Consider the following 26,609-nt stretch of genomic DNA (forward strand, 5'->3'; position numbering starts at 1 on the left):
CCTGTGTTTTTTTTTTGTTTTTTTTTAACAAGCGCTTTAGATTTTTATTCTTATATAATATATACAAATCGTAGCCTTTGGAAAAAAAATATGCAAATATGCACTGGATTAATATTTAATAAATCTAAAATTAAAATGCAATGCTCAAACAAAGCTGGTTTTTCTTTTCCTTTTCATATATTAATTTACATATTTGAGTCTCAACCAATATGACAGAGAAATTATGATTCAGAGCATTTCAAATGTTGCTTAAAACACTGTCCATATGAGCACGATTCCTACCCATATTTACAACATGTAAATATTGGTTCTGCTTTAGAACTGCTTAAGTCACATATGTAAAGTATGGTGTGATAAATGGTTTCATGACAGTCCAGGGACAGGGGGTTACCACATTGCGCCACGTCACCAAGTAAAACCCACAGCATATGACCTGATTTTATGCATTTTGTTTATTTAAGGAAATGCAATGACTTCTCTGTCGAGCCAAAAAACATTTTTGGGGTTATGCTGGAGATGTTAGACCAAATGGAGAGTAACACATGGAATGAAAGCATCTCTGAAATTGTGCATCGTGAGCAGTAGGTCTTTTGTTTTCTCTTTCTGGAACACTGTTGTGAATTATGAACATGCCTCCTCTGAGATATGGGGCTCGACTCTCTCAGGTATCTCCCATAATGTGCATCTATGCTGTATAATTGATTTACATCTGGTGCCGCGGGCCGTGTGTCTGTCTCACCTGGCCTCAATCCATATCCACAAAGACAAGCCCTGACTGAGAAATGTAAACCCAACCAGGAAACTAACCACTCTTACTTTAACAAGAAGCTATAATTGCTTTCAGGTGTTGCCAGTTATGGATGAAGAGGTAACTTATTTACCACTGTCTTCACAGGATGGCGCATCAGTGAGCAGAGGCAGACCAAGTCCTGCATGAATGCCAGGACTGATTAAACATTTTATATTTCATAATCAAATATGTATGGGGAAAGGTTCAGACATGAATGAGCACACAAACATTTATGGAAAACCTTTTTTCTGTGCCGCTGTTGCTTTATTGGTATGCTTAGTTTTCATTACAATTGATTATTTCTCCTAGTTTCTGTACATTCCAAGGTTTTAAAATGGATATACCACATAGTGTATATCCTGTTATGCAACAACTAGACTTTTACCCCGACAAAGGAATAATAAACTATTTCATTAGGTAATATTTATTAACACATACAAATTAAACATTACAAATCTAAGTAGCAAACAAATTGAATACTTAAATTAACTGCTTCCATCTCCTTGAATATCAACCTAACACTCTTTTACATTTGACATCTTGTACATTTTGACAGCATCAGTGTTACAGTATGCAATTACTATATATAAATGGCAATTCAGTGTCTGGTGCTGTCAGAGAAAACAGTAGTGCACAGAAAATATAAAAATGTGTATAAGAAAATATATAGTAACTTCTTATATTTTTTGCCTAGCGTAATAACAGTAACAAATAAAAATCATTACCCTCATTTGATTCAGTGCTCTCTTCAGTTAAGGCTTTTTCATTTGATCACTTTTCTAAAGCATAACAAAGACAGTAGGCAGCATTAAACACAAATGCATCCAAACAAGAAAGCTTAGTAATAAGGCCCCTCATATTGTTACATATTGAGGTTTATAATGCCATATGCATGAGGACATTGCATATTTACTGTAGGCACAGCAAGATTTCCTATATTCGCTTCCCAAATCGTATCAATGTTTTTATTAGGCTATTATATTAATGACACTACATGACAAATATATGTGCGGCAAAATTATGTTTTATGGTTTTGGTCATTTTGAAAATTCAAACGGATTCAAATATTGCTGCACAGACGTTCAAACGAATGATCCAGCTTCCACCATGGGTTAATGTAGCAGTTAAAGACACGTGGAATGTGCGCGGCGCAGCGATGCTGAAAACAACACGTATGATAAGCTGCACAACTCTTTGCGTAAATACAAAACACGGAAAAGTACAGCCCACTGCAAGTGTCCAGCTCAAAACACGGTGCGCTCGCCTGTGTGGTAAGCATAATGTCGTGGCCGCGATCCAACTGTGACAAATGCAAGTCGACAACTATATGTGGTACGGTGGGATTTGTTGCACACATTTTAATCTGTTGCTGCAAGCACATTACGTGTTATTATGAACCAAAAAAAAACAAAAAAAACAAACTGAAATACAAGGAAGGCTGTGTGGAAAAATTCCATTATTTTCTACTTCCTGGTTATCAATCACAACGTTCACACGCTTGCTTTCCTTTGTTGTCAGGCCCCTGAGCAAATAAACTGTATATTTCCATTTTAAGAAATTACAAGAATCTGAATCGCAGCTATGAAATACCTCAGCTAACTCCCGTTTCTAATGAAAGTACTTTTATTGAGTTTCATAATTTTACCGTTTGACACCCACAGAAATGGATGAATGAAATGTAATTTAACATTGGGTTAACTAATTGTGTGTATATATATATACATCCATACATACATGGCTGGACACTCATCTAGGCTGGGCAGCTGTCTGCAAATTCCTGAACTGTCTGGTTTCAATTTTGTGTCCAGCTTATCACTGGACATTTTGTTTCCTCCTTTGAAGATTCCTTTTTATCAGTTCCCTATATCTGCCAGCAGAGGGTGCTGAAGATGTCCTATTTTAACTAGTAGACACAATTAGCCAATTTAATTTCATGCCATTCAAAATCTTGTCTGCAGTGTTAATGCTTAAGTTATTTTCCTGTCTTTTATATATGAAGCATGAAGCACTGAAGTGAATGTCTAACATTCAGATCAATACATTATTTTAACAATAACAAAGCTGCATTGAATACCTTTAGCTTAGTCTTTAACTTAAAGATCACATTCGCTTCCAAACTTACGAAAAGGCTTCGTTATACTCAGTTTGTGTATGTCCACAGTAAACATGTTATTGCAGAACATTATTGAAATGTTAGGATACAGACCAGAAGGTGAAGGGAATACTTAAGTATCTCTGTATTCTATACATGTGTACAGTGTGCAGCAGCAAGCACAAGTATTAACTATGAACAGTATTCTGAAGTGAGCTTACACTGAAATATCTATCATACATTCTCCCTCACATTACAAAATTATTCACAGAGCACTGACGGAAAATCAAGTGCCCAACATTCAAACCATATATTTAAGTGAGCGAATGTTTAAACCTGGGACCCAAGACAAATTACCAATAGCATGATTAATATAATAAAAAAGGACTTAATTAGTTAGGCTCCGCTATTGATAAGTCATGGAGTAATAAAACCCACTTCTTAACAAATGCAAAGCAAGTTTCAATGAATTACATTTAAATGGTAAACAGTACTATTTAGTAGTATACTTAACTCATGCAGTGACAAGTGATAAAAAGTGATTTAATTTCCAATGTGACCATTTGGAAGCACCTTTATCTTATCTGAAGCAATGGCCTGATTTGAAATGTAAATACCACCAAATGAAAGTTGAACTGGTCGCCTCTTTGGAAAACTTAGTGCACAATTCCATTAGTTTCAGAAACACTGGTAAACAGTCATGCAACGGCCTGTTTCATTCAAAAGAAGAATAACCCTGAATCGTATATATATAAACCGTTCCTAAGGTGACACTGGTGTAAATTACCATTTGGGGAAGTAAAGGGGTGCCCTTATTTGCAAAAAACAACACATGGTCTCATAAAAAATAAAAATAGAAAATAACAGAAGAAATGTAAAATGATCCCGGTAGCACTGAACTGAAGCATGCTATTAAAGCGGTGTAACCCAGTGTCACACGACTCAGAAATCTGTGAGGTGAAAGAGGTTTAATTTTAATGCTAGGTGGCAACGTGATCCAAAAATGACCTACCTTGCAACAGGGAACAATTTGAGTTTGAATCAATTAAATCATGCGTCGTCTATGACCAACAGTCATCTTTGTCGTTGGAACTATTAGTTGGTACTATTGCTTTCAATATCTGGTAGTATTGCTTTCTTGGACCTCACTTTCTCTGTGACGGCCAACATACCCATTTTTATTGAAAGTATAAGTAAAAGGCCAAATTGGTAAACACAGACTTCCAAAGTGTGGCCAAAGATCAAGGCCATATCCTTCAGAAGGACTGGTATAATGTCAAAAGTCAACAGAAAGAACACAGACTATTTTTGGAATCGGAAAAAATATGTACATTTTTGGTGGAGTGCTTAAGTTTGCATCTGTGTTTGCAAAGTTCTTCGTGCAAATCACACTTTTTGAACAGTAGAGCATAAAATTGCATATAAGTTAGGCTGCCATTCCTATATACATGACCTTGACAGTTACACTGAGGCGTGAACCATCTAGGTGGCTGAATGTGGAAGGTTCCCAGAGACCTGCAGTAAACCTGATTGACCTGAACCACCGCTCCCAGTTAATGGCAGGTTAAGAACGCCTTAGCCAAATGCACCTGGCCTGTTTCACGTCGCCGCCGCGGCTGTGAATGTGATTGGTCGGCGCGATGCGATCGGCCGGCGAGAGCAGCGGGTCCTCAGACCACGCCCAGGGTCTCTCCATCTTCGTCGTCCTGGTCGGCCAGGCCGCCCGTAATCATCAGGCTCTGCAGGAGGCTGGTGGGGATGGCGGGCTTGAAGGACCAGACGCGGGAGGTGGCGAAGGGGAAGGAGGAGGACAGGCGGACCGACGACCTGTGGCTCGCCGCCGCCCTCTGGTGGTTGGAGTCGGCCCTGCAGGCCTGCCGCTCCAGCTCCCTGCGCAGCTCCTGCACCTCCCCCACCAGGTCGGCCAGCTTGCTCATGACGGTGATGGCGCCGCCGCCGAAGATCTGTACCTCGTGGATCCAGCGGAGGTAGCGCTGCATCCAGACGCGCATGGCGGGCCCGTCCAGGCAGGGCAGGATCAGGCTGTGGTAGTCCAGAGGCTTCCGCTGCCAGGCCTCGTAGAACTCCCGCGTGGAGGCCTGCGCCGAGTCCGGCGAGTGCAGCCACCGGCTGATCCGCTTCACCCGCAGCATCTTCTTCAGGCTGTCCGTCTCCTCCTTGAAAAAGCCCTTCTTTGGGGGGGTCTTGAAGGCCGAGCTGGGCAAGGACAGCTGCCTCTGGTGCTGGTGAGAAAAGGCATGTAAAACTAAGTAACAGGAGAGTGAGGTTTGGTGAACCGCATAATGGGGTGAGCTACTGTGTGCTTTTCGCCATGGACCCGCAATAACCAATCAAAATACTGTGTAGTGAGATACTGATTTAAACCAGTCAAGTCACTGATAGGACATGATAGTGCCATCCATTTTTTGATTCGTTTTGCTTTCCTGTTACTAGTAAAAATGGTTCTGGAGGAGCTCCCTATGGCATTTTCACAGCTCACGTTGTTTGATTCTTTAATAACATACCAACAAACTAGATGACAAACATTTGGATGAGATGTTACAGGTACACATACCACTGTCCACATGGTGCACAACGTTAAAGCTGAAAGATGAGGCACAGCATTTATGGCTGGTATATGAACTCAGCAGATTTTGAGCCCTGTACCCCTTCTTGAATACTTAATATTTGTGACATTGCCATTTCACAGGAAAATATCGGAACATGAAATCCATATTTCAGTTCCCCTCTGAGGCACGTGGCTGGCCTCTGCAGACCCCCTTGAGAAGCCTTTACCTTTGGCCGATAGGTTCTCCGCGCCCCCTTGTCTTGCTTGGGCTTCTCGGCGTACAGAGGGTTAGTGAAGAGGTCCTGTGCCTTGCGCTCAAACTGGAGGGACCAGTCCCACACTTCGGGACAGTTCAATGGGCCTCTTTGTGTTTGCGGGGAATCGTTCTGCCAAGACAAGCACAGGCTGTTAGCCGGGGGGTTGGGGGGGAGGGGGGGGGTGCGTGTGCGGAGGGTCATGGAAAACATCTGGCCAGCGGGGAGCGGGCAACTGCCACGCTCCGAACGGGGGGCCTTCTCAGGCCTCTGAGACAGACCCGGGGAAGGATCACTGTGCAGCACTCATACTCCAATGGCTGTTATAAAGATGCATTCTTCAACATGTAACTGTACAGAAACATACTCCAAAAGGCAACATTATTTATATAGTATAATGTACATAGTAACGTAGTATACAGCAGTATACAGTATTATCATACGACAATTACAGCATACAGCAATGACCTGTTTTAAAGATGCATTCTTCAAAATCTTACCACACAGAGATAGTACTACTGCCTTTTGCAGTATAATATAGCATATATACACCAATTCTATGTACTGCTGTATACTGTATTACTATAACTTAATGTACAACAATGGCCTGTTTTAAAGATGCCTTCTTCAACATCTAACCACACAAAGATAATACTACTGCCTTTTGGTGTGTAATATATTATAAATAGCAATACAGCATACAGCAGTACACAATACTAGTGTATTACTTAGTATACAGCAATGGCCTATTTTAAAGATGGCTTTCCTCCATGGAGTGTTTTTTTTTCCCCCCTTTCAGAAACTTCCACAAGAGGCCTTCTGCATGCACTGCTGATAAAAATCAATCCTGAATATGCAAGTGCTTATCTGCATTCAGACTACTCTGTGTAATATGGCACACACGGCAAAGGGAAACAGGAACTACATACTCCTGCTCATATTCAAATAGCGTGCCATTAGCAAGGAGGCACCACGCCAGCAACAACAATGCCTCCTCCCACTAAACGGCTCGAGTCAGCCGCTGCTCATGCCTTTCCCTCTCCACCGAAAAGCACCGATGGGCTGATTTTTTTTGTTTGTTTTTTCCCGTTTTGAGGTGTGGCCATTCTGCATTCACCTGTTCATATTCTCAAAGGCCTCAGTGTTCCAAACCTGGCAGAGCATGGGAGTGCAGCCCAGGAAAATACAGGCCGTTATGAGGCCGACGCTCGGCCGTGCAGGAGTGAGCGCGGATGATCAGAGGCAGACTAGTTGCAAGACTCATCGAGCCGCCCTTTGAAATACTCAAGTGTTACGCTGAGCTGGAGCACTAGGCGCAGCCCTTCAAGCTCAGACACGCGCTTTATACAAACAGAATCTGCGGCTGCCACCACCTTTAAGTTGACCCTCTCTCACACACCCTTGTCTCTTGCCCCACATATATAAACGGCATTCTTAGTTTGTCCATTGTCTCAAAGGTTAACACACTTCCTGCCCACAATCTGACTACTGTAACATCTCCCATTGCACTTGGAACAGAAGTGAGGCAATTGTCTCATTATGAGTCTTGGACAACTGCCCAATGCTTGCGTTTTCACAGCACCCAAACGACCACCAGAAGCTTACGGCTGTAGAGACTGACGGTGGTTAAGTTTGTCCAGCCTAATGGTCACTACACTGCTGGCAAATTGTGAATAGAAAGTTATGGGTTGGAACACTTCCTTTAGCAATGTGCTTAATTACTAGACCTGAAATTCCTTCAAAGGAAAAAAAATAATGAATTTGAATGCATTAAAAATGTGTAAGTCTAAAAAAGGCATTTCGATTAATTTAATATTTCAAGATTCCAAAGGGTCCTACGGTTGAATATTCAAACAACTGAACCCAGCTCCCCCCTCAGGCACATTTTCGCCTCGACGAAAAGGAAGCCGCTTTACCACCGGACCTCAGAAGGCCCTTACCTTCATGACGGTGGCCCTGTGGTAGGGCGAGTTGAAGAGGAAGGTGCCGAAGACGGGGACGTGGACGCTGTCGGACAGCACGGTCAGGTAGGTCTCAGAGAACTGGAAGGCCGGGCCGTGCTGCTGCAGCAGCTGCCAGACGCACTCCAGGAACAGCAGGAACACGGGAGACTGGAACTGCTGACCGAGAGACACACACACACACACGCATGGATGGCGCCTTCACCACACTCTCGCCAGCTATTCTGGGCCACCGTGTCATCTCGTCTCGGGGCTGCCGAGGTGTGAGCACATGTCATTCTCATTTCCTCCTTTCTAAAAAGGGGCGCCCGAAATCGGTCGCCGAAACCAGTCGAGAAAGCCATTTCTGTTGACAAAACCCCATTTTACTAAAAAGGCCCGAGTGGGGAGTGTACGCTTTACTGTAAAATAAGTTCTTTATTTGCACGTAAGTGAAGCCTGAAAGGTCGTCAAAGCTTTTTTTGACTGGTGACTGTCAACACAGCACCTGCCAGTGTAGATGTGAATGCCCACCACTTTAGGGTGCATGACCATCAAAGAATTTAATATGAAGCCTAATTTAATGCAGCACTTTGCACTCTAATACATTTTTCATGTAGAACTTCAATCATAGCAGGTGCAGATTATTGAATTATTCCTCATTTGTTTGCTGTACAGTGCACTGTCATCATAAATCTAAAAAAAACATCTAGGTCTGGATCAATAAAAAAACAGAATGATCGTTGGTGAAACTAGACACGGTCTGAGACCTAAGCATTCAACCCTTACAATAATATTCAGCTGTTCCAGAGTAATGGAATTAAAGCTATCAGATCAATAAAGACTCATAAACCCAATACCATTATGTCAGGCCGATGCTTTCCAAAGCACACCGGCAGACAGAGACAATAGAGACGAGCCCACTGAATGTGAAACTGTTATAATGGAAGACAGTCATCTCCTTTCAGGGTAGAATCTCTCTGAAGATCTTGTTTCCTCTCTGTGTAATGGAGTGGCTGCCTGTAAGGCCAGTAGACACTGACCTTCCCAGGGCCACATATCAGATCAAAGATACAACTCTGTTGTGACAGAAGGGAAACCTCCCCTATGATCCTCAGGGGCCTCCAGGCCATCGTCATCACTAGGGTGGTCAAGTGAACACATGTGCGGGCCTACCTCCTTGTCCTTTTGATGGACGTGGTTGCAGCGGTCCAGGAAGCTGTGGCCGCCGGCCACCCACTCCTTCTGCACCAGGCTCTGGAACCCCGCCAGGGTTCTGCAGTAGGGGTCGAGCATCAGCTGGACCAGGCTGGAGATCACGCAGCACAGGTCCGAACCGGCCTCCTCTGGAACAGAGCCAGCGCACCCACCGGCGTCAGTTACTCACACACAGCGACCGCCATGTCATTCTCTGCAAATGCATGCATGGCCTTCTGCTGGCCATCCGCCTTCTTTGTTTTCTCTCAAAATGTATCACTACGGTAGTTTTCTTTACCATTTTCATTTTAACATCGAATTGGAGCTAGAAATTAATTTCTAGAAAACTGGAGCTTGGATTAGAAAAGTGGCACCAGTTAGTATGTTCAGTTGAGGTACCAGGCTCAGTGAGCCTTCTGAGGCTGATTTATACATATGCCAGATATGTCCAAACATACACTTCCCCTAGGTTGTCTTATAGTACCATTAAAGCACCCCATTGATACATTTAAAGCAACCGAATCAACAAATTCACACAGTAAGTTAATTCAGTCTCCGAAGTACTACCGGTTGCAACTCTAAATACTGGCTTCATATAAAATGACTGGGCTAAAGAGAGATAAACTGAAGGAAGGTTTATTTTGTCAGTACCCACCCATTATCAGAACATTTGTGTTTTCCTTCTCCAGGCATTCAACTACCTCAACAGCTTTTTGAAGACACTGTCTGCAAGAAACCAAACATCAGCCATCATTACAAATTCAGCCAATTCACACAAAAACAAAAACTCTACAAAACAGCCCGGTATGACAGTGAAAGTTATATTTTTGTGAGTGAACCTTATGATGTCCAGCCATCCGGAATTTTCCAGAGAAGAAAACCATTTCATGTCTGACAGCCAAAATTCAGTAGTATTATCTGTGGAGAGAATAATAATAATTCAATAAAATTACTCCATTCTCCAGACTTTCCCCACAGTAAGCCAACTTTATACAGCGTTTCAAAGGCATTAAGCTCAGAAAGGTCACAAAATGGACTTTTTCACAGGACTTCAAGTTGCAACTTTGAGATATGCACATATTTCAGCCTACTTTTTCCAGGCTTATTTCACAGTTACCAAAGGACAATTAATCTTTTTATACAATGTGTATTTTTCTGGCAGACTATACTGGTGACATAACGAATCAGTGTAATCCTAGTATATAACTTTTGGTATAAGACAAGTAAAAAGCCTGTACATAACACTCTGTTTTCCTGCATTGGCAGCACACACATCCTGTCCATGCGGTGTGGGTTGAAAGGTAAACTCACCGATGAGGAAGAACTGCTTGAACCTGCTGTAAGACTGCTGGATGTCCTGAATCGTTGGCAGCGTGTCGGACAGTTCCTCAGTTTTCACAGAATAAAGGTGGGTCTGAGCCACAGCGTTCAGCATTCTGAAACAGATCACAGAGGACAGCAGCAGATGGGCTGCTTTATAGAGAGGCTTTTGAATTATTTGAATGATCCATAACCGATCGCTATGATCACAGTCTGTCTGATCACTGGCTAATTCACGTTTCCTCTGTTGTACTCCTCCCCCTTTGAATTGGATTAAACTTTCCTGCAATTAATTTGTTTTCATCCCTATGAACGTTAAGCATGTTAATGTGTTTTAAGTGTTACAATCCCTTAAATTATTAGAGTTAATAGTGAATCTTTGGTACAACATTTGCGGTGATTAGTCCATTTTTAAATGAATTCTGCACTGCACTGCATACAATTTCAAGACTACACATACCTGGAAAACTAAAAATGGGTTGGCCCGCCAGTTATTAGTAGCCCCTAAATCCACATACTAAACCACAGACATACGGCTCAACTGTACATATCAAAATAGACATTCAGCCTTCTACCTACGCCTACCCAGGTTTACCACAACACAGACATTTCACACTTCTGTCTTGGTTATGATCATTCACAGTGGACTGCATCTAGATGTCTCTTTTTTTGGCGGGGAAATAGATCATTCAAACAGATAAATAAATACTCATTGTCTGCTCTGTACGCTTTGTACACCCAGTTGTAATTTTTCACATGTCAAGCTCACAGTAACAGTATACTGAGCTGAGACAGTGTGTCCGATTTCCTGTCCCGAGAGAGCTGCCTGTAGACCTGTTTTGGCTATTGGCAGCAGCTGCCCTGAGCAGCAAAGCAGCAAACAGGAGACAAAAACGTCACAGAGCCCACAGAAGAGTCACATGCAGCTTCCTACAGGAAAGAGCTGCCAAATAAACACCGTCTTTCCTTCCAAGCGCTTCCATTTCGCCATCGCTGTGTGCACACACACACACACGCACACACTCACAAAACACGCTAAGTACAAAGGAAAACACACAAAAAAAACAAAGAGACAAAAAAACAAAATATATGTAATGCAATGAAAATATATGTATATATATATGTAATGTAATGAAAATATACGTAATGTAATGAAGCGTTTCTGAGGAGGCTACACACTCCTTATGCTTTGCTTTGGTATTTTCTCCTTCGCTTAAACTAACAAATTTAGACAGGTTGGAATTTTTACATTATTTACATATTTTTTTTGTTAAACACTTTCACAGCCAAAGGGTTTTTTTAAATGAAAAAACTTGTGAAATGTTCAAATGAAATTTGTCAGTAATGACAAATTGCAAGGACCCCTTCGTTAGTTATAGCAGCGCGAGCGTCATATTTCAGCGTCGGACATCTTCTCCCAAGAGCCGTGGCGCACAAAGCGCTTTTTGATACTGCGTTCATGTCTCAACACAATGCCGTTAGTCATGCCAACATTCAGCCGCTGACTGGCGAACAGTCGACATTGTAGGAGAACAAATGAAGGAGGGGCACATAGTTTTAACAGCTGCTGCCACAGAAATTCTAACAGCACACAATTAGCCTCATATCTTGCTTGATGTCGTGTTGCACAGTTGAGGTCTATATCTTGGACCATAAACCAGTCACATGAGGACAGCTCAGGCGCTTTTCTTTCACTTTAAAAAATGGCAGGTTGTTTAAATGTCAGTCAGACATGGCGTACTAAGGCTGTTCTATCATCACGGTGACTGGGTGTACCTCTCCATGTAGATCTTGTACGCCTGGGAATAGCCGTCCTCTTGCATCAAAGGTAAAGAGGCCGTTTTAAACAGAGCGCATCCACTGTGGTGAGACCAGCACCAAATCTGTAAAAACACGAAATGACAAGATACTCAAAAACTAAAATCACACCCATGCGGTCACCATGGATAAGCTGGTATGATAGTTCCAAGTGTTGTTTTCAACAGAGGTTTCATTTGTATGAAGTATTTCAGATGTTACATTTGAAGAGAATTTGAGTTTATCAAACATGCTTGGTTCAATTTGAAAGCAACACCCAGAGAGAAAACAGGCCAGTCAAACAAGCCATTGTTAATACTACTTCTTTTGTGCTATGCCAACCAGCTGGAAAGACTAGGATGACACTTGTCTAATAAATGCCTGAACACAAGAAGGACATCTGGGGGAATAGCAAAGAATTATACTGCTCTATTGTTACGCTTCCACAAAAGCTCAGTACGTCTTCGTTTTCCTTCTCCCATCTCAAAGGAAATAGTTGTTCGGTGCATGTGTAAAAAAATGAAAAATGTCTCAGTGTGCATTTTAAAACAGCATAAAATTTAAGTTTAGTGGCTCAGTAAGCAAGGAGCCCATCTTGACTGCAGGCTGAACTCTACAGCCCAAGTTTGAAACCAGACATACCATTTGCTGACAATGACCTCAGGCATCCTGAGATTTGTCAGACACCTGCCAATTTTGGATGATGTCAGTGGAGTACAATCTGACCTCCAATGACACTGCGCTGTATACCTTGTAGTGCAAAAATTACTGTTGGCTGCATGTGAATGTTTTGGAGGATTGCATTTGTCTCACTCTTGCGTGAGTGCAGCGGTTGTTGCAGTGAGACAAGTCAAGTGTACAGTTAGCATTTCCAAAAGCAACGTTTACTTTTACAAGGAATAAAAGCATTAAAAAGTTTAAGAAAACAACACAATTCTTAACGAACGGTCAAAGTGTCAAAGGCCTGTTAAATCTATTCTGGTCTGAGGCTGACAGCCCTGCTGCAATTGTTTTCTGCCACAGAGCTGACTTCCTGTCCTGCTTTCTGTGTCACACATAAAAGTGTCTGTTTTCTTTGCTTCTGTGCGCTAAAGCTCCCACCAGAATATAGTAGATGTTCTGAAGCGCTGCAGGCCCCTCACAGACCAGCAGCCTGCAAAGCAGGAAATTTAACAACCTCTAACTAAACATAGCTGTCCTGTTTAGCAGCACCCTTTGCTTTCTGAAGGCTAATGACCTCTGCAAAGAGGAAACCTGGAATATAAAGTTAGACTCAAGCTAAAGAGAACTGTTAGCTGTTTATGGAAGTAGGGTAGGGCTCTGAGGGAACTTGGCTTTGGTGTGTAAAAATAAATCATTCACTTCAATTGTGACTGTTTAAAAAGTAATTCCTGTTAACCTTTATCTGACATCTACTTGAGATGAGTGAAATAGCTGAATGACTATCAGCCTAGCTGTGTGTGTAATGGCAGAAGATGTACAACACAGTACTGCATGACACTAATTAACTTCAGAAACAGGATTAAATATGCGTTAAGTTTAAACAAATATACTCCTGCCCCAACCCTGCTAAACAGCACCAATACCATGATATTCTCTGTGCATGGTTACTGGTGCTTGACAAATAACAGTTCTCCTTGCCAGACCTTTAAATACAAGGGTTTTCACCTAGTTCCAGCTAAAATGAAACATCATAATGACTGAGGCCCCAAAACAAGATATACTTCCTGAAAATACGTACAGGTAATCCTTTTCCCTCAAACTTTGTCATATCCTCATCTAAAACAGCCGTGGGCATGATGAAAAACTGAGGCAACCTTTGGGAAAAGCAGACAAAGAAAAAAGCCATTTGTAAGCATTCCACACTATACACATTCATATTATTAATGAATACCAATGTGACTGACACCAATGGCACTCAATACTCTAATAACAGGCTCATGCAAACTGCTGGGGCTTATTAAATTCATACTGGTTTTTTTTTGCATTACTTATTCAAAAGGCCCACACTGAGAATTGATTTTTCCTTCTCTTGCAATGTCACAATTTTTCTGTACAGCCGAAGTGATTTACTCTGAGTACATTTGATGCAAAGATCTACATGAAATACGACCGAAAAAAGGTAAAACAAGTGATTTCCCGATACAGTGTCACGTGTGTGAAAGTACTTTGACCCGCCCCCCCCCCCCCCCATGCAGCATTTGATAATGTGTAATATTTCACGATGAAGGAAGACAAATTACTATGTAACACAGTAAACATACTTTTGAGAGAGGCTGAAGTTTTCATTGGCTGAGACTACTTTACAGTTCCCTTTGGTTCGTTTCATTTCCTGGGTCCAGTCCTCAACAGTGTCAAACATCACTGTTCTTGGAGTCCTGTGGATCTCTGCAATAAACAGAAATGACAAAATGTAAAAAAAAAAAAACACACCCAAGACAAAATGTCTAAAATTAGTGTACACTGTGAGGGCATTTGGCCATTCTAGTAAAATTGTGGGGAGAGAAGCAATCCACCTTGCTATGAGTGCAGCTAAAACCGATAAGCAATGAATCCCTCGTTCCTTTGTAGCATGTATTTTGCATAATGCATAATAATCGCATAATAATTTTGCATACTGCAAAACAATTTTACCTACATATTCTTTAAACATTGAACTATACAGCATCTCTGGCATAAAACACTGGGCCTTCGTGACAGCAACTGCTTACGTTATCAGTGAGAACCCTTCAGGTTTATGCAGCAGAAAGGATAAATCAAGCACTTGCGCTGTGTAAAGTCTCAGACACTGCGTGGAAAGGAGGAAAAGCCTCTGGAATGGATCTCCGGAGACTGCAGCTCACTGTTCCCCTGCCAGCCAAAAGGCTGCCGAGATCCGCCGGGGGAAATGTGACACAGCCCCACAGTTGGTGCCGTCACGGCGCTGAACGCTCTGTGAAGTTCGTCCAATTCACCAACTGTGACAAACTAGGCTGGCTCACGTCTGAAACACCACATCTCGGGGGAAGCTCGGCTTCTGTCAAGGCTGTATCCCTTTACTCCCTCTATACTGCAAATTACTTTCAACACCTCTGCGAAGATTTAATAACAATGTCTGCACTGTAACTTAACGCAGAACCAAAGTGACATAATTCAAATAGAATAAATTTTTTTCTCCCATCACCGAGGTTACAATATACGCTTTAAATTGGGAGAAAAAGTACTATATTACTCATTACAATTGGCAAGATTAAAACTTTACATTACATTATTGGCTTTTAGCAGGCACTCCAGAGTGACATACATCTGAATACGGGTGACAACTTAGCAAGGGTTTGACAAGGTGAAGCAATGCACCCCAAACAAAAGCTCTGTACACAAAAAATATTTACACACAATAACCAACTATGAACCAGTAGCCTTTGAAAATGAGTTCAACGATTCAATTCCCTTGCTTCACAGCCAATTATGGAACTGTGGAAAACTTTACCTAAAATATTCAAATTATGACCATTTTCCATTAATTTCCCAGAAGGAGGATTCCCGCTAACTTTTCCAGATTTTTATGTCACTTTTGAGGACATTACCCTTCAAGATTTTCAAGGGCTGTGGGAAACATGAGTGACTAAAGTGATAGCAGGAAAAAACAAAAGGAGGATTTTTTTTTTTTTTTTTTTTTGCGTGCTTAAGGCTTTGTCAGCATTTGTCCTTTCATTTTAATCTTTTCACAGTCAGCTCGCTTCATTCTTTACCAGGAGTTGCTGTGGCTTTCTCACAGTAGGAAAAGGCAAAGATGCATTTCAGAGACTTGGGCTCTAAGCTGTGGTGGATAATGCCTTGGAAGATCTGGGGAGGAAGCACAAGCGAACACCGTATTAGCAGAAAGCTACACAGCAGCGCGCTAACACCTCAGAACACAGTATGCATGTCCTTCAACTCGATCAAAGGTATACCTTTTTAGCTTCCTCTTCTTTAGCGTACGTCAGCGAGAACTGGAAAACCCTCAGATCTTTACAGTGAATGATGATCTTGGACGGGTACTTGTTCCTCACCAGACCACCTGTGATCAGCTTCTTCTTCTCGTCGTAGCCTGAAGATGACACCATAAAAAAAAATAAAGCCTCACACCCCCAGTAGGCCTCCCTCTCACGCATCGCTCCTCTTCTCTCATTATGGCATGCGTGCAGATGTGAGGCAGAACAGTGAGCAATGTGGAATGACTCATCTCGCTCCAGTGGTTACAAATAACAGCTTGTTGTACTGATTAACATCTGTGAGTGCTGATCATATTCAGCTGTACCTCCATAGATATGATCCACACATGTCAGAGGAATGTCATTTTCTCCATACAGCTTATTCTTGAAGAGCTGGGCCTGCAATATTCAAGATGACACCATTAGCGGTCACAGGCATTATTAGTAATAGTGATCACCACTGAACATGCACCCTTGTGAAAGGTACATTTACATTCATTCATTTGGCAGACGCTTTTATCCGAAGCGACTTACAAGTAAGACATAGTACAAGCAAATAGCCATATAAGGAGTCAACGACATTAGTGGCGCTGCATGACCAAGTTTCAATAGCTGGCCAGGCAAGGTACAAGCTATAGCTGGTAGAGATAAATAGCGGTAAACAGATTTGAGGTTCAACTCACTGCAATGTTCACAGACACTAAAGCGGTCAACTGTAAGGGACACGGACAAACAAGTGAGGGACTCCTCAAAGTCTCCCCAAGCAAGTCACATTGTTTTCTCTAGGACACAGAATTCCAGAGACTATTAAGAAGCCCTTGATCCTAATGTTGGATGACACGGTGCTGGGAAAGGAGGTCGGCTTAATGGTCTGCAGAGCAGCCTTCCAGATGAAAAACAACAACAAGCATTCATCTCTGCCTTCGTTATCCGGAATACCCTGGGTACGGACCAGATATATTCAAAATCTGCAAATTCTAGACACGTTTCATAATTCAGATAATTGCTCCATAAATAACTGCCCAGAAAAAAAAGCCTAGTCTGCCAGTAAGAACTGCAGGGGGGGTAGACAAGATAATGGAAACACCAAATGAAAAAGGGCTCATATTTTGAAGTAACCAAATCGCTATACACGTGTTTCATATCAATGTCAATACTCAATACTAATTACCAATAAGCGTCTGCTATAAAAGATGTTTTAAAGAGCAACACTTTGATGTGTGAGTTTATAAAACAATGAGATCTAACGAATTTTGAAAGAGGTCAATAAATAAATTAATAAATCATTTAAATCTAATGAGTTTCTTAATAATAAATAGTGCTAGAACTGCAGGTGCGTAAGTCACAGAAACAGCAGAATTATTTAATGTCTCAAAGAGACATGTATAGAAATGTATAGAAAATCTTGACAGCATACACCAAACTAGGAAAAACTGCACCAGGAAAGAGCAACAGTTGCTGCATGTCAAAGCTCCCTGACAGGCATAGATGATTACTTATCAGGGTAGTTGCTAAAAACCAAACACCATGGTCTCCCCAATCACGAGATCTAAATATTATTGATCCTTTACATGAAATTCTGGTGTAGAGTAGATTTCCACCTCCTTCATTGCTTAAAGAACTGGAGGCTCTCCTTCAAGAGGAATGGTCCAATATCCCACTAGAAAACATTCAAAACTTCTATAACTGCATTCCAAGAAGAACTGAATCTGTTAAGGCAAAGGGTGGCCCAATTCCATATTAGTTCATAAATATTCATATTTTGTTTGGTGTTTCCCAGTTGATATTTTGTCTGTGTCCTGTACCTCATACACTAAATATTTAGTATGCCCATGAGGTTTAATGAAAACTGAAAACTACAATAAAAACCCAGGAAAAAACAAGCAGAGCACAAGACCCATAAGGCCTGAGAAAGTTATAATGCATCTGAAACACAGAACTCAGTGGGCCCACCCTCTAAATGCAGAGGACCACAGCATGTGTAACACGCTGCCCCCTCTGTGTACCTGAGCAAGACCCTGAAGGCCACACTGTCACAGGTAAAACAAACCTTTTAGTTACCACGTATCAACTTCCTGTGCATCTGTGCAGTAACCCATCCTCATCTGAAGGCAAGTCCTTCTGACTGCCTTTCAGTGTGAACCACCAGCTTCTGCTGAGCAACTGCTCACAGCAGCTGAGAATGAGTGTGTCTCAAAAGACAGGGCTGTGTTTCCACTTATGTCATGAATGCATTCTACACACTGCGCAGCCAAATGTGCTGCACTGCCCTGCTCAGAGCAGAAAGGAAACCATGCCTCCCAGTTCCTTTTTGCTTGATCATGTTTCACACTTGTTTACTGAGCTGATATAGAGTGTTATTAAATGAAAGTGTCTAAAATCACAAAATGCTCTCTGCCTTACAGTGCTGGGCTGCATGAGCGGTCCTCCCCGATGCTGACTGTCACAGTATGCCCTCATGAAATGGACAGTTTAAGCCGGACAGCGAGCCGAGCGCTCTTGCACTTGCGCTGCATGCTTAGCACGCTCTAGTTCCTCAAAGTGATACAGAAGTGCATGACCCGCTAAGTGAAAGCAGTCCGCTGAAAAGGTTCCTCATCGAAGATTAGTGTGTGCCACTCTTCAAATCAGGGGAAACCTGAATATCTACAACAAATTTTCCCACTCAGTGAAGCATAACACTCTCTCCAAACCAAAAGCAAAAGTTTTTTAACAATATCAAAGGATATAGCACTGCCTGTCTATAATACAACCTCATACAGCACAATTTTGGGGTGGGGTCCATGGGCTAGCCCGTGTGCCTACCTTTGGAGTCCTGTCCTGCTAAAGTGGAAATCAGAAAGCTATGTGACGGACACCCAACCAAACTGAGCAACCAAGAGGAGCGGAGAAAGTTGCCTGGAAATATCAGTGGCAGTGGAGTAGACACCATTTGGAGTATAGATGTAATGGGAGTATAGATGTATGTTTTTTTAACCTTGTGAAAAATTGTTGGAAGATATACAATAGCCTGTGTGGTGCTCATTGAATGTCAGGCAAAACACAGAGGCCATATTAGTGTGTACTTATAGGTGGCATGATGAATGCGCGGGACCCGCTTCCATAACCCCGGGAAAAAGCCTCAGTCACCTGCTCCTCCGAGGGGGCCTCGTCGCTGACGAAGGCGATGCGGAAGTTGGTGCAGACCAGCGTTCCGAAGATGCCGCGCTGGGACACGTCATCCTGCGTGTACTTCAGGACAGGGTTGGTGCTGCAGAACACGACCTCCCCTGCAGAGCATACCGACGCAAAGAGTGAGCGCTGCGTGGGACTCTACTCCCGCACCAACGCGATAACCGCAGACCAAATAACACGGTCGGGGCGACCCATTCGTTCAGTAGGGGTTACCCTCAGTGAATAAACATAGGTTTGAGTTTCAATTTCAATATGCATGTTGAAAAACCAACACTGATCAAGGCATAATCACTGGGTTTATGTGAGCTTGTGATTGTTCTTCCCGCCCAAGTCAAGATACTAAACACACTGCACTAAAATAACCCCAGACCTTACAACACGATCATTGCTTTTTAACTATTAACAAATTATTCTAACAAGTTGTTAATATGCCTCCAATTACCCAGTTTCTCACCTAGTTGTGCCCAATCACAAATAAGTATATTAGTTACACTGCTACCACACAAAACATAAGCATGAAGTAAAAAGACTTAGAATAAAGCTAAAAATAAAGATGTTCTTCTGGTCTGAAGAAAACAGACTGGGTGTGAGTTAGTGTGAATGACACGCATGATGTCACCCATTTTGTTACTCACTGCATTGACATGTCAAGATGAAAAAACCCTGCACAGTGACTACAGCTTATCATAATGTACTCTGTTATGCTGTAGCTGTAATGTTGCTGATAAAGTGTTGATATTTCGCAGTTTTCCAGAAACGGCATCTGCAAAGCATATGTATGAGAACAAAGCCTTTCGGAATATTTACAGGGTTTGAAATGAGCCTCATTCTGGAAATCGTGTACTATTATCACCCTGGATTTACAACGCGTGAAACTGACAGTTATTCAGTGAATCAGGATTGAACAACGATCCATACTTTAAGATATGACTTGAAGAAAAGAAAAAGTACCCGGTAATAAGTCAGGATGTTTCTCTTTTCTTGACGTTTCTCTCTCAGTTGATTTAATTTCCTGAAAAAAGACAAAGCGTTATGAGTTTAAAGAAAACAGAAAATACAAAACAAACACAAAGTCAATGCCCTACAAAATAACAGTGAAATCCCTTCATCTCGAGCCTATCGATACAGATACAGATACAGATACAGATACAGATAGCATACTATCCGCATGTTCTTGATGTATGAAATCTGCTCACACTTATTTCACATTTCCTGCCCTAAACACACTGCTGACATGCACAGAAAGTGGAGGAAAACATATCTGGGTCAAGTGGAATTTGGCATCTATACACCCTGTACTGATGTCCATGCAGAAATTCCACATGGGGACCCTCCTGGTGTGACACCACCATTCCACTCTAGAATTATGTCTGAAGGCTCAACACTGACAGTTGATAATAACATCAGGGACAAATCACGCCTGGTTCAACTCTCCTGAGTAATATGATCTGGAACATTATCACGCCTTATGAATGTGAGGATATGCACTTCTAGATGATATCATATGCAGCATTTACAACCACAAACAGAGAAGCCTAAAAAGTTGTTCCCCCCTAAAATACAATTTTAGACTAGTGCCTGTCAAATCTCATGCCTACTACTGACAACTGTGCACTGCTGAATTTAATAAATGTTGACATGTCCAATCCCCAATGAAGGTTTTAATAATTAAACACTTTGTCCTTCAAACTGAAGATCAACACACTCTAAAACTCATCTCTTGCTCTTTATCTAAAGAACAAGATTTCCTTTAAAATAACCTATTAAATATAATCACCTAATATAAATAACCTTACATGAAATAACCACTCACAACCCACACAAACAAAACAGAAATATTCACAGGACAAATTACATTGGACTTATTTACAATGCTCAAAAACCTAGGCTATCTAGCAACTAATTTCATCACTGTCAGAGACTCAAGGCAAAACTGTGAAAGTACAGAGATGAGAATATTTTTAGATATTTTCTTCTCCCCAAGAGACTAACACTTGATTTATGTGTTTTACCCTTTGAGCAGAAGGTGTGAATCATCTCGATGCATCAAACCCTCTTACTGAACAGCAGAATGATTTAAATCTAAAGAGTTTCTTAATATTAGTAATTGTCTTTGCAGTAAATAATAGTTAAATTCTGTCAGTGCTCATGTAGGCCCCTGTTTCTTTTAGAAGACTACCTAGAGATTCTAGCCAAGTGCAAACCAGACCGTGATACTATGGGATGTTCTGCTGTGTATACAGTGCAAGAGTTTGTAATATTTCTGTCATTACCTCCCTGTTCCACACAGACAGTGATTGTGAAGGAGAACCTTCACCTAAACTGTTAATTGTTAAATTGTTAGTTTAATAATAATAATAATAATAATAATAATAATAATAATAATAATAATAATAATATTAAACTTTATTTATATAGCACCTTTCATACAAGAAATGCAGTTCACAGTGCTTTACAATAAAGAAGTTACATGCACCGAGTGCTTCACATCAAATGAACATAGAAACAGGGATAGAATGCCATAATTAATGTAAAGTAAGACTGAAAATAAAAATAACAAAAAGATAGAAAAGTGAAATTAGAATACAGTTGCATAATAAAATAAAATAAAAATAAAGTTAAAAGATAGAATACATAAAGACAATTAAAATACAGCATTTTAAAAGAGTTTAATTAACTTGTTAAATGTTTAAGGGTGTTCCCACTTCCAACTTTGTAAGCAACTGAGTTGATTGATCAATTTAATTCTAAACAAGTTGTAACTGTCTTTGTGTCAGCCCATCCATTGGATAATGAGCCACACCTTCCTAATTAAAGGCATATTAAATACAGGTGTGTAGCTGGAGAGCAAAAGGCTCATTTTTTCAGGTGACTGTATGCTCAGTCTGGTTTTAGCTGTTTGTCAGCTTTTAAAATAAGCGCTTGTTTTTGTTAGTTTGTTCCTTCTCTTTATTCTTTGTGAGAAGTGCTGGCCAGCTTCTCCACACTGATGTATCCCTGCTAATGACAGGAAAGCAATTTTGTCCTGCTTTATAAAATCTTGGTTTCAGCCACCTGGCAGGATAGTACTACGATGATTATTATTCAATTATGAGTTGGTCGTTACAAATAAGTCTAAAATACATTTCTGATCAATGTCCAGGGTTTTCCTGTCAGTACATTAGATATTTTATTGATTTTTCATAGATGTTTCTCAGGCTTTTTCCGGCAGTGGATGGTCACTGAGAATCTTAACTCCTGTTTTTTGTTCCCACAAAGACTACTTTTATGGCAGACTACTCTTACATGTCAAACCTTCGTGTTTCAGTGTAACACTGACAGTTGAACATTTCATTCATCCACTGGCACACTATTTCTTACATATGTTTGTATTACATTATATCTATGCTCCACACTGTTGCTCTTGTTGTTCTTTATATATCACAGGTCTCTTGGGCCCCTCAAACCTGATTATTTTCATAACTATTTTAAGCAGATGACACTCGACTTTTTCTACATTTTCCTCTACCTTGCATGAGAAGATGTCTGGAGTCAGAAAGATCTCACACGACACTCACAAATCTAAAAACTTGTCAAGGACTGCCAGTAAATGTCAACCCACCACCTCAACCTCAGCCTCCCCATGTCAGACCCTGATATCTCATCGTGAACTCCTCACCAATCCATGATGTCACAATATTCTAGGAAACCACTATGCTGACCTTCTTCCTTATGTCCAAGTACCTTGGAGCAAAACACTCTTTCTTTCCCCCAGAACACTGAATTGCTTACCCATACCAGCCAATACCCCTTGTTCAACATCAAAGCTAATCTCTTTTCTCATCTACTTAGCCACGTCCCCTCCCACCCACTCTCTCCAACCCCCACAGTTACCCCCACAGCAGCCCCACTGCTCCTTGATACTACTGCACTATACATTAGCCTCATACTTCTTATCATACTATACCTTAATATTATCATACTAATCTCTTCTGATAGCATATTCAGGTCATCTACAACAGGCCATTCATCTGTTTCTCCCATATGCCACCCAAAAAACAAAATCCTGATCATTTTCACCTCTAGCCTCTCAGTGTTTGAATGAGCTCCTACACCATTGTCAGAACAGCACTCACAATCACCTTCTGCCACCTTCAAGACTAAAAAACTATGTCCTAGAATACTGTTTGAGATTCTGAGACCAGCATACAAGTAGCACCCTTCCTTAACATCACCACCGATTAATTGAAATTGGTTTTGATTAGCAGCTTGATACTCAATTGATTTATTTAAGAATATAATTCAGTATTTCATGTCACTGCATTGTTCTTTGGCATTAATTGTGAATAGTAAATTTATTCCTCATAATTGTTAATCAAGTCTAAGGCCAAGACTCTATAGATTTCTTGTGTAGAAGAGCCTAAGAACCCATCATAAAATACCAGATTATTCATCAGCAACACTCATTTCTCTGCCTTAAAGCATGAGTGAATGCACATATCTTTGCAGCAAGTTATTACTTACATGGGGGGAAAAAAAACAGGAAATTTTGTGTTTGTAAGGGAGAAGGCATGGGTTACCTCAGAAGCAAAGGAATATTCAACTACCTTTATCATTATAATGTCAAACATAAAATGTACTGAAATCCTAAGTCAGCATTTCTAAAGTAGCCCCAGAAATGATAACTAGCACGTCTTTCTTACACAGCTTTTGTTATGTTCCTAATAGATTTTCCTTACCTTGCTGGACTTTTGAGAAACAGGCCGGTATCATTCAGGGTACTTTCATTACACACATACTCTTTTCATAACACAATGTCATTTTGACCCTCACAAATGCACTTCCTGTCTTATTTCCCAGGCAGACTGAGTTCACATACTTCTTTATTTATACAACTCTGTCTATCAGGGGACTTGATTACTGGGGATAAGGGACTGGTCCCATTCTCTCTGGAGGAAACGGGCAAATATTAGGATTTGTAGAGGCAAGCATTTCAAATGCAACACACATATCATATGCACAATGATATCGAGCAAAATCAGACAGAACACCATACATTAAAACATAAAAATGTGCTCAACAATATATCACTGTTAACATGCTCTACTTCTCCTTCATTTGTGAAATCATTTTAAGTGGAAACATCGGTTCAGTAGCCACTAACCGTCTTAGCAGGTAAAGAAAATCCCATCGTTAGAATTATTTCTGAGCTCGACATTGCTTAATGGGTTCAGCAAAAAGGAGGTCAACAACAAATTTATATTTATTTATTTTTAAGAGCCTTAACGCATCCACGCATCACAATTCTGTCAAAAGAATCACACATCACGCAAGTTATTTGCTTAGCAAATTTATATTACCTCAGGGTGACTCACCGAGTTTACGTATGATACAATACATATTCTGAATAGTTCAACTGTCTATGGGGCATTTAAGAATCGCTCCCAAGCGTCCCACATGGCCTTTGAACCCACGACCTAAGGGATCAAGGGTGCAAATTCCCCTTTATTCCATACTGAAAGTAAAAACATGCAAAGGGTTCTGCCCGATTCGTACGAGCGCAATATTCTGGGTCAATACTGTCAGCGTTTTTTTTTTTCTTTTTTCAAAGAACATTTGGGTCTTGTGTCCTTAAGTATTTACAATTTAGCTCGTCAGCGAGCAAGCTCTCTGTGTTAGTCAATTTACGTCCACAAACACACCATTGTAGTCTATCAACCTCAGATATTTTTTTTAAAAAGCAGTCAAGGGTGCGATATGGCTAACACTCATAGTGTTAGTTAGCTAATTAGTTATGTATTGCTTTTACATCATGATAAGAGTCCATTACTTCATAAACTTAAAAACATGGAAAGGGGAAAGATATTTCGGGTTTGTCACTCAGCTATCGTTTGGTCTGCTAAAACCAACATTACAACCTGTCCATTTTTTTCTTCAGCCCCAACTGGTAAAATTACTGTTTTGCACAACAACCCCACCCAGGGCATGTTTGCTAGTTAGCAAGCCACAGCAGTTGCTGGCTAAATAACTTTAGCTAACTGTAGACAATTACAGTAGACTACAATCACATTTGTAGAACAGCCTACAGATAAACTTTGCCTGTCTTAATCTAATAAAATATATGAAAAGAATACTGTACCTCGGGAGTGACATAGGACACGAACGATGGCTTTACAGGTTTCCCACCCCCGCTCCCCAAACTCAACATTTCGCCAAGTTTCGTTAAATCTGTCCTGTCCAACCAGGTGGAAATCCTGAGGAAGCGCAGGATTAACCTGCTTTGACAGCTAACCGCGCCCCTTCCGCAATCATATTGGCTGATTTTTACCAAATCTCCATTTTGCTGGAAATGCAATTCTCGGTCGCTCGATTTAATTGGGTAAAATGACGGTCTATTCGGTCACCCCCCACCAATCGTTTACTTCCTATTCCTCGTGTAGGCTGAGCAATGGACTTTTTTTGTTCACCCCGAATGGCGTCCGGCAAACCAGCGTCACTGCGATCGGGCTACACGAACTGCACTTCCTAGAGTGCGACCGTTCGAAACCCCGCCCCCTTAGTATTAACCAATCACAATGCAGGGGTTGCGAGAGGGGACTCCCTCTTTCCTAATGTAAGTAGATCAAGGCAAACACAGCGAGTACTAGTCCATCGCTCATTAGTTTATCAAATCACAGGAAACACATCGCTGCTTCATAAAACAACTGCACCCTCTAAACGCTGAGCACGATAAAATATAAATGCAACTCGACAACTTAGATCTTACTGTAAATGTGAATCACCGCTTTTACAAAGGCGCGTCTCATGCTACGCATCGTTAGTTTTTAAAACGAAATTAAATTTTGTATTATTTGTAAGCAAACTGGCAAACTTTGGGGTTTACATTCCCAAGACCCTCACATAAAGGGGCTTTGTGAATAGGACGTTCGGGAAGCCCCTCTAATGGAAAAACCTTGTACATCCAGAATGACATCACCGTATATGTCCTTTTCCTCCTGCATCCCTGACGGAGGTCCACCGGATAACAGTCCTGTATAAAGGCAGGGAACTTGGGGGGCAGAGTGGTTAAGGCATAGGACTTGTAAATGAAAGGTTGCCAGTTCAATTGCCCACTGAGGAACCCTTGGGCAAGGCACAAATTGTGTTAAAAGTTATAAATGGATAACATGAAATGTGAAAACTGTAACATATGCAAGTTGCTCTGTGTAGGAGTAGTCTACTAAATGCTGGCAATGTAATGAACTTCAGACAGCTGTGTATGTAGAGGTGTTATCTTTCCCACAGCGGTCTTGCTGCATGCAACATCTTTAGGAGTTTGATAAAACTGTTGCTCATGTACAGTTTCACAATTAGGCTACCAAAAATGTTGACAGCAGTGTAATTTTGTAGGTTGGTAGTTACATGGTCTTATTTTAATGACTCCACAAGTCTTCCATGACAGGAAAACCAAGAAAACAATACACTGAGAAATGTCACATGCAATTCAAAGAGATGCAATACCGTACCATATAATCATTTTGTACATCAAGTAATCAAGCAAAACA

The 26,609-nt window shown here is 41.1% G+C and overlaps 1 protein-coding gene across 2 annotated transcripts; it reads right to left on the minus strand.

Annotated features, from left to right (window-relative positions):
* Positions 1–3,481: 3,481 nt before the first annotated feature.
* Positions 3,482–25,328, minus strand: mtmr12 (myotubularin related protein 12). Of its 2 annotated transcripts, none has more exons than XM_036527143.1 (16): positions 25,205–25,328; positions 20,038–20,098; positions 19,042–19,181; positions 16,239–16,311; positions 15,892–16,028; positions 15,691–15,784; positions 14,224–14,347; positions 13,701–13,776; positions 11,939–12,045; positions 10,154–10,278; positions 9,682–9,760; positions 9,498–9,568; positions 8,822–8,991; positions 7,646–7,822; positions 5,679–5,837; positions 3,482–5,125 (listed from the first exon to the last, which is right to left on the minus strand). In XM_036527143.1, the coding sequence occupies exons 1-16, from the start codon at positions 25,271–25,273 to the stop codon at positions 4,553–4,555; spliced, it is 2,235 nt and encodes a 744-aa protein (XP_036383036.1). In that variant the 5' UTR covers positions 25,274–25,328; the 3' UTR covers positions 3,482–4,552. The 2 variants fall into 2 exon arrangements, with proteins under 2 accessions (XP_036383036.1, XP_036383035.1); XM_036527142.1 differs by having other exon boundaries at positions 7,646–7,825.
* Positions 25,329–26,609: the final 1,281 nt, after the last annotated feature.

This window comes from Megalops cyprinoides, chromosome 4 (assembly GCF_013368585.1).
Source record: "Megalops cyprinoides isolate fMegCyp1 chromosome 4, fMegCyp1.pri, whole genome shotgun sequence".
Taxonomy (NCBI): domain Eukaryota; kingdom Metazoa; phylum Chordata; class Actinopteri; order Elopiformes; family Megalopidae; genus Megalops; species Megalops cyprinoides.

Coding starts and splice junctions, on each gene's coding strand:
- mtmr12 (XM_036527142.1), bottom strand. CDS start 25,273: ATGTTGAGTTTGGGGAGCGGGGGTGGGAAACCTGTAAAGCCATCGTTC. Junction 10,279..11,938: donor TACAAGATCTACATGGAGAG/GTACACCCAGTC, acceptor GATCTGTTTCAG/AATGCTGAACGCTGTGGCTC. Junction 5,838..7,645: donor ACAGGGCCACCGTCATGAAG/GTAAGGGCCTTC, acceptor TTGTCTTGGCAG/AACGATTCCCCGCAAACACA.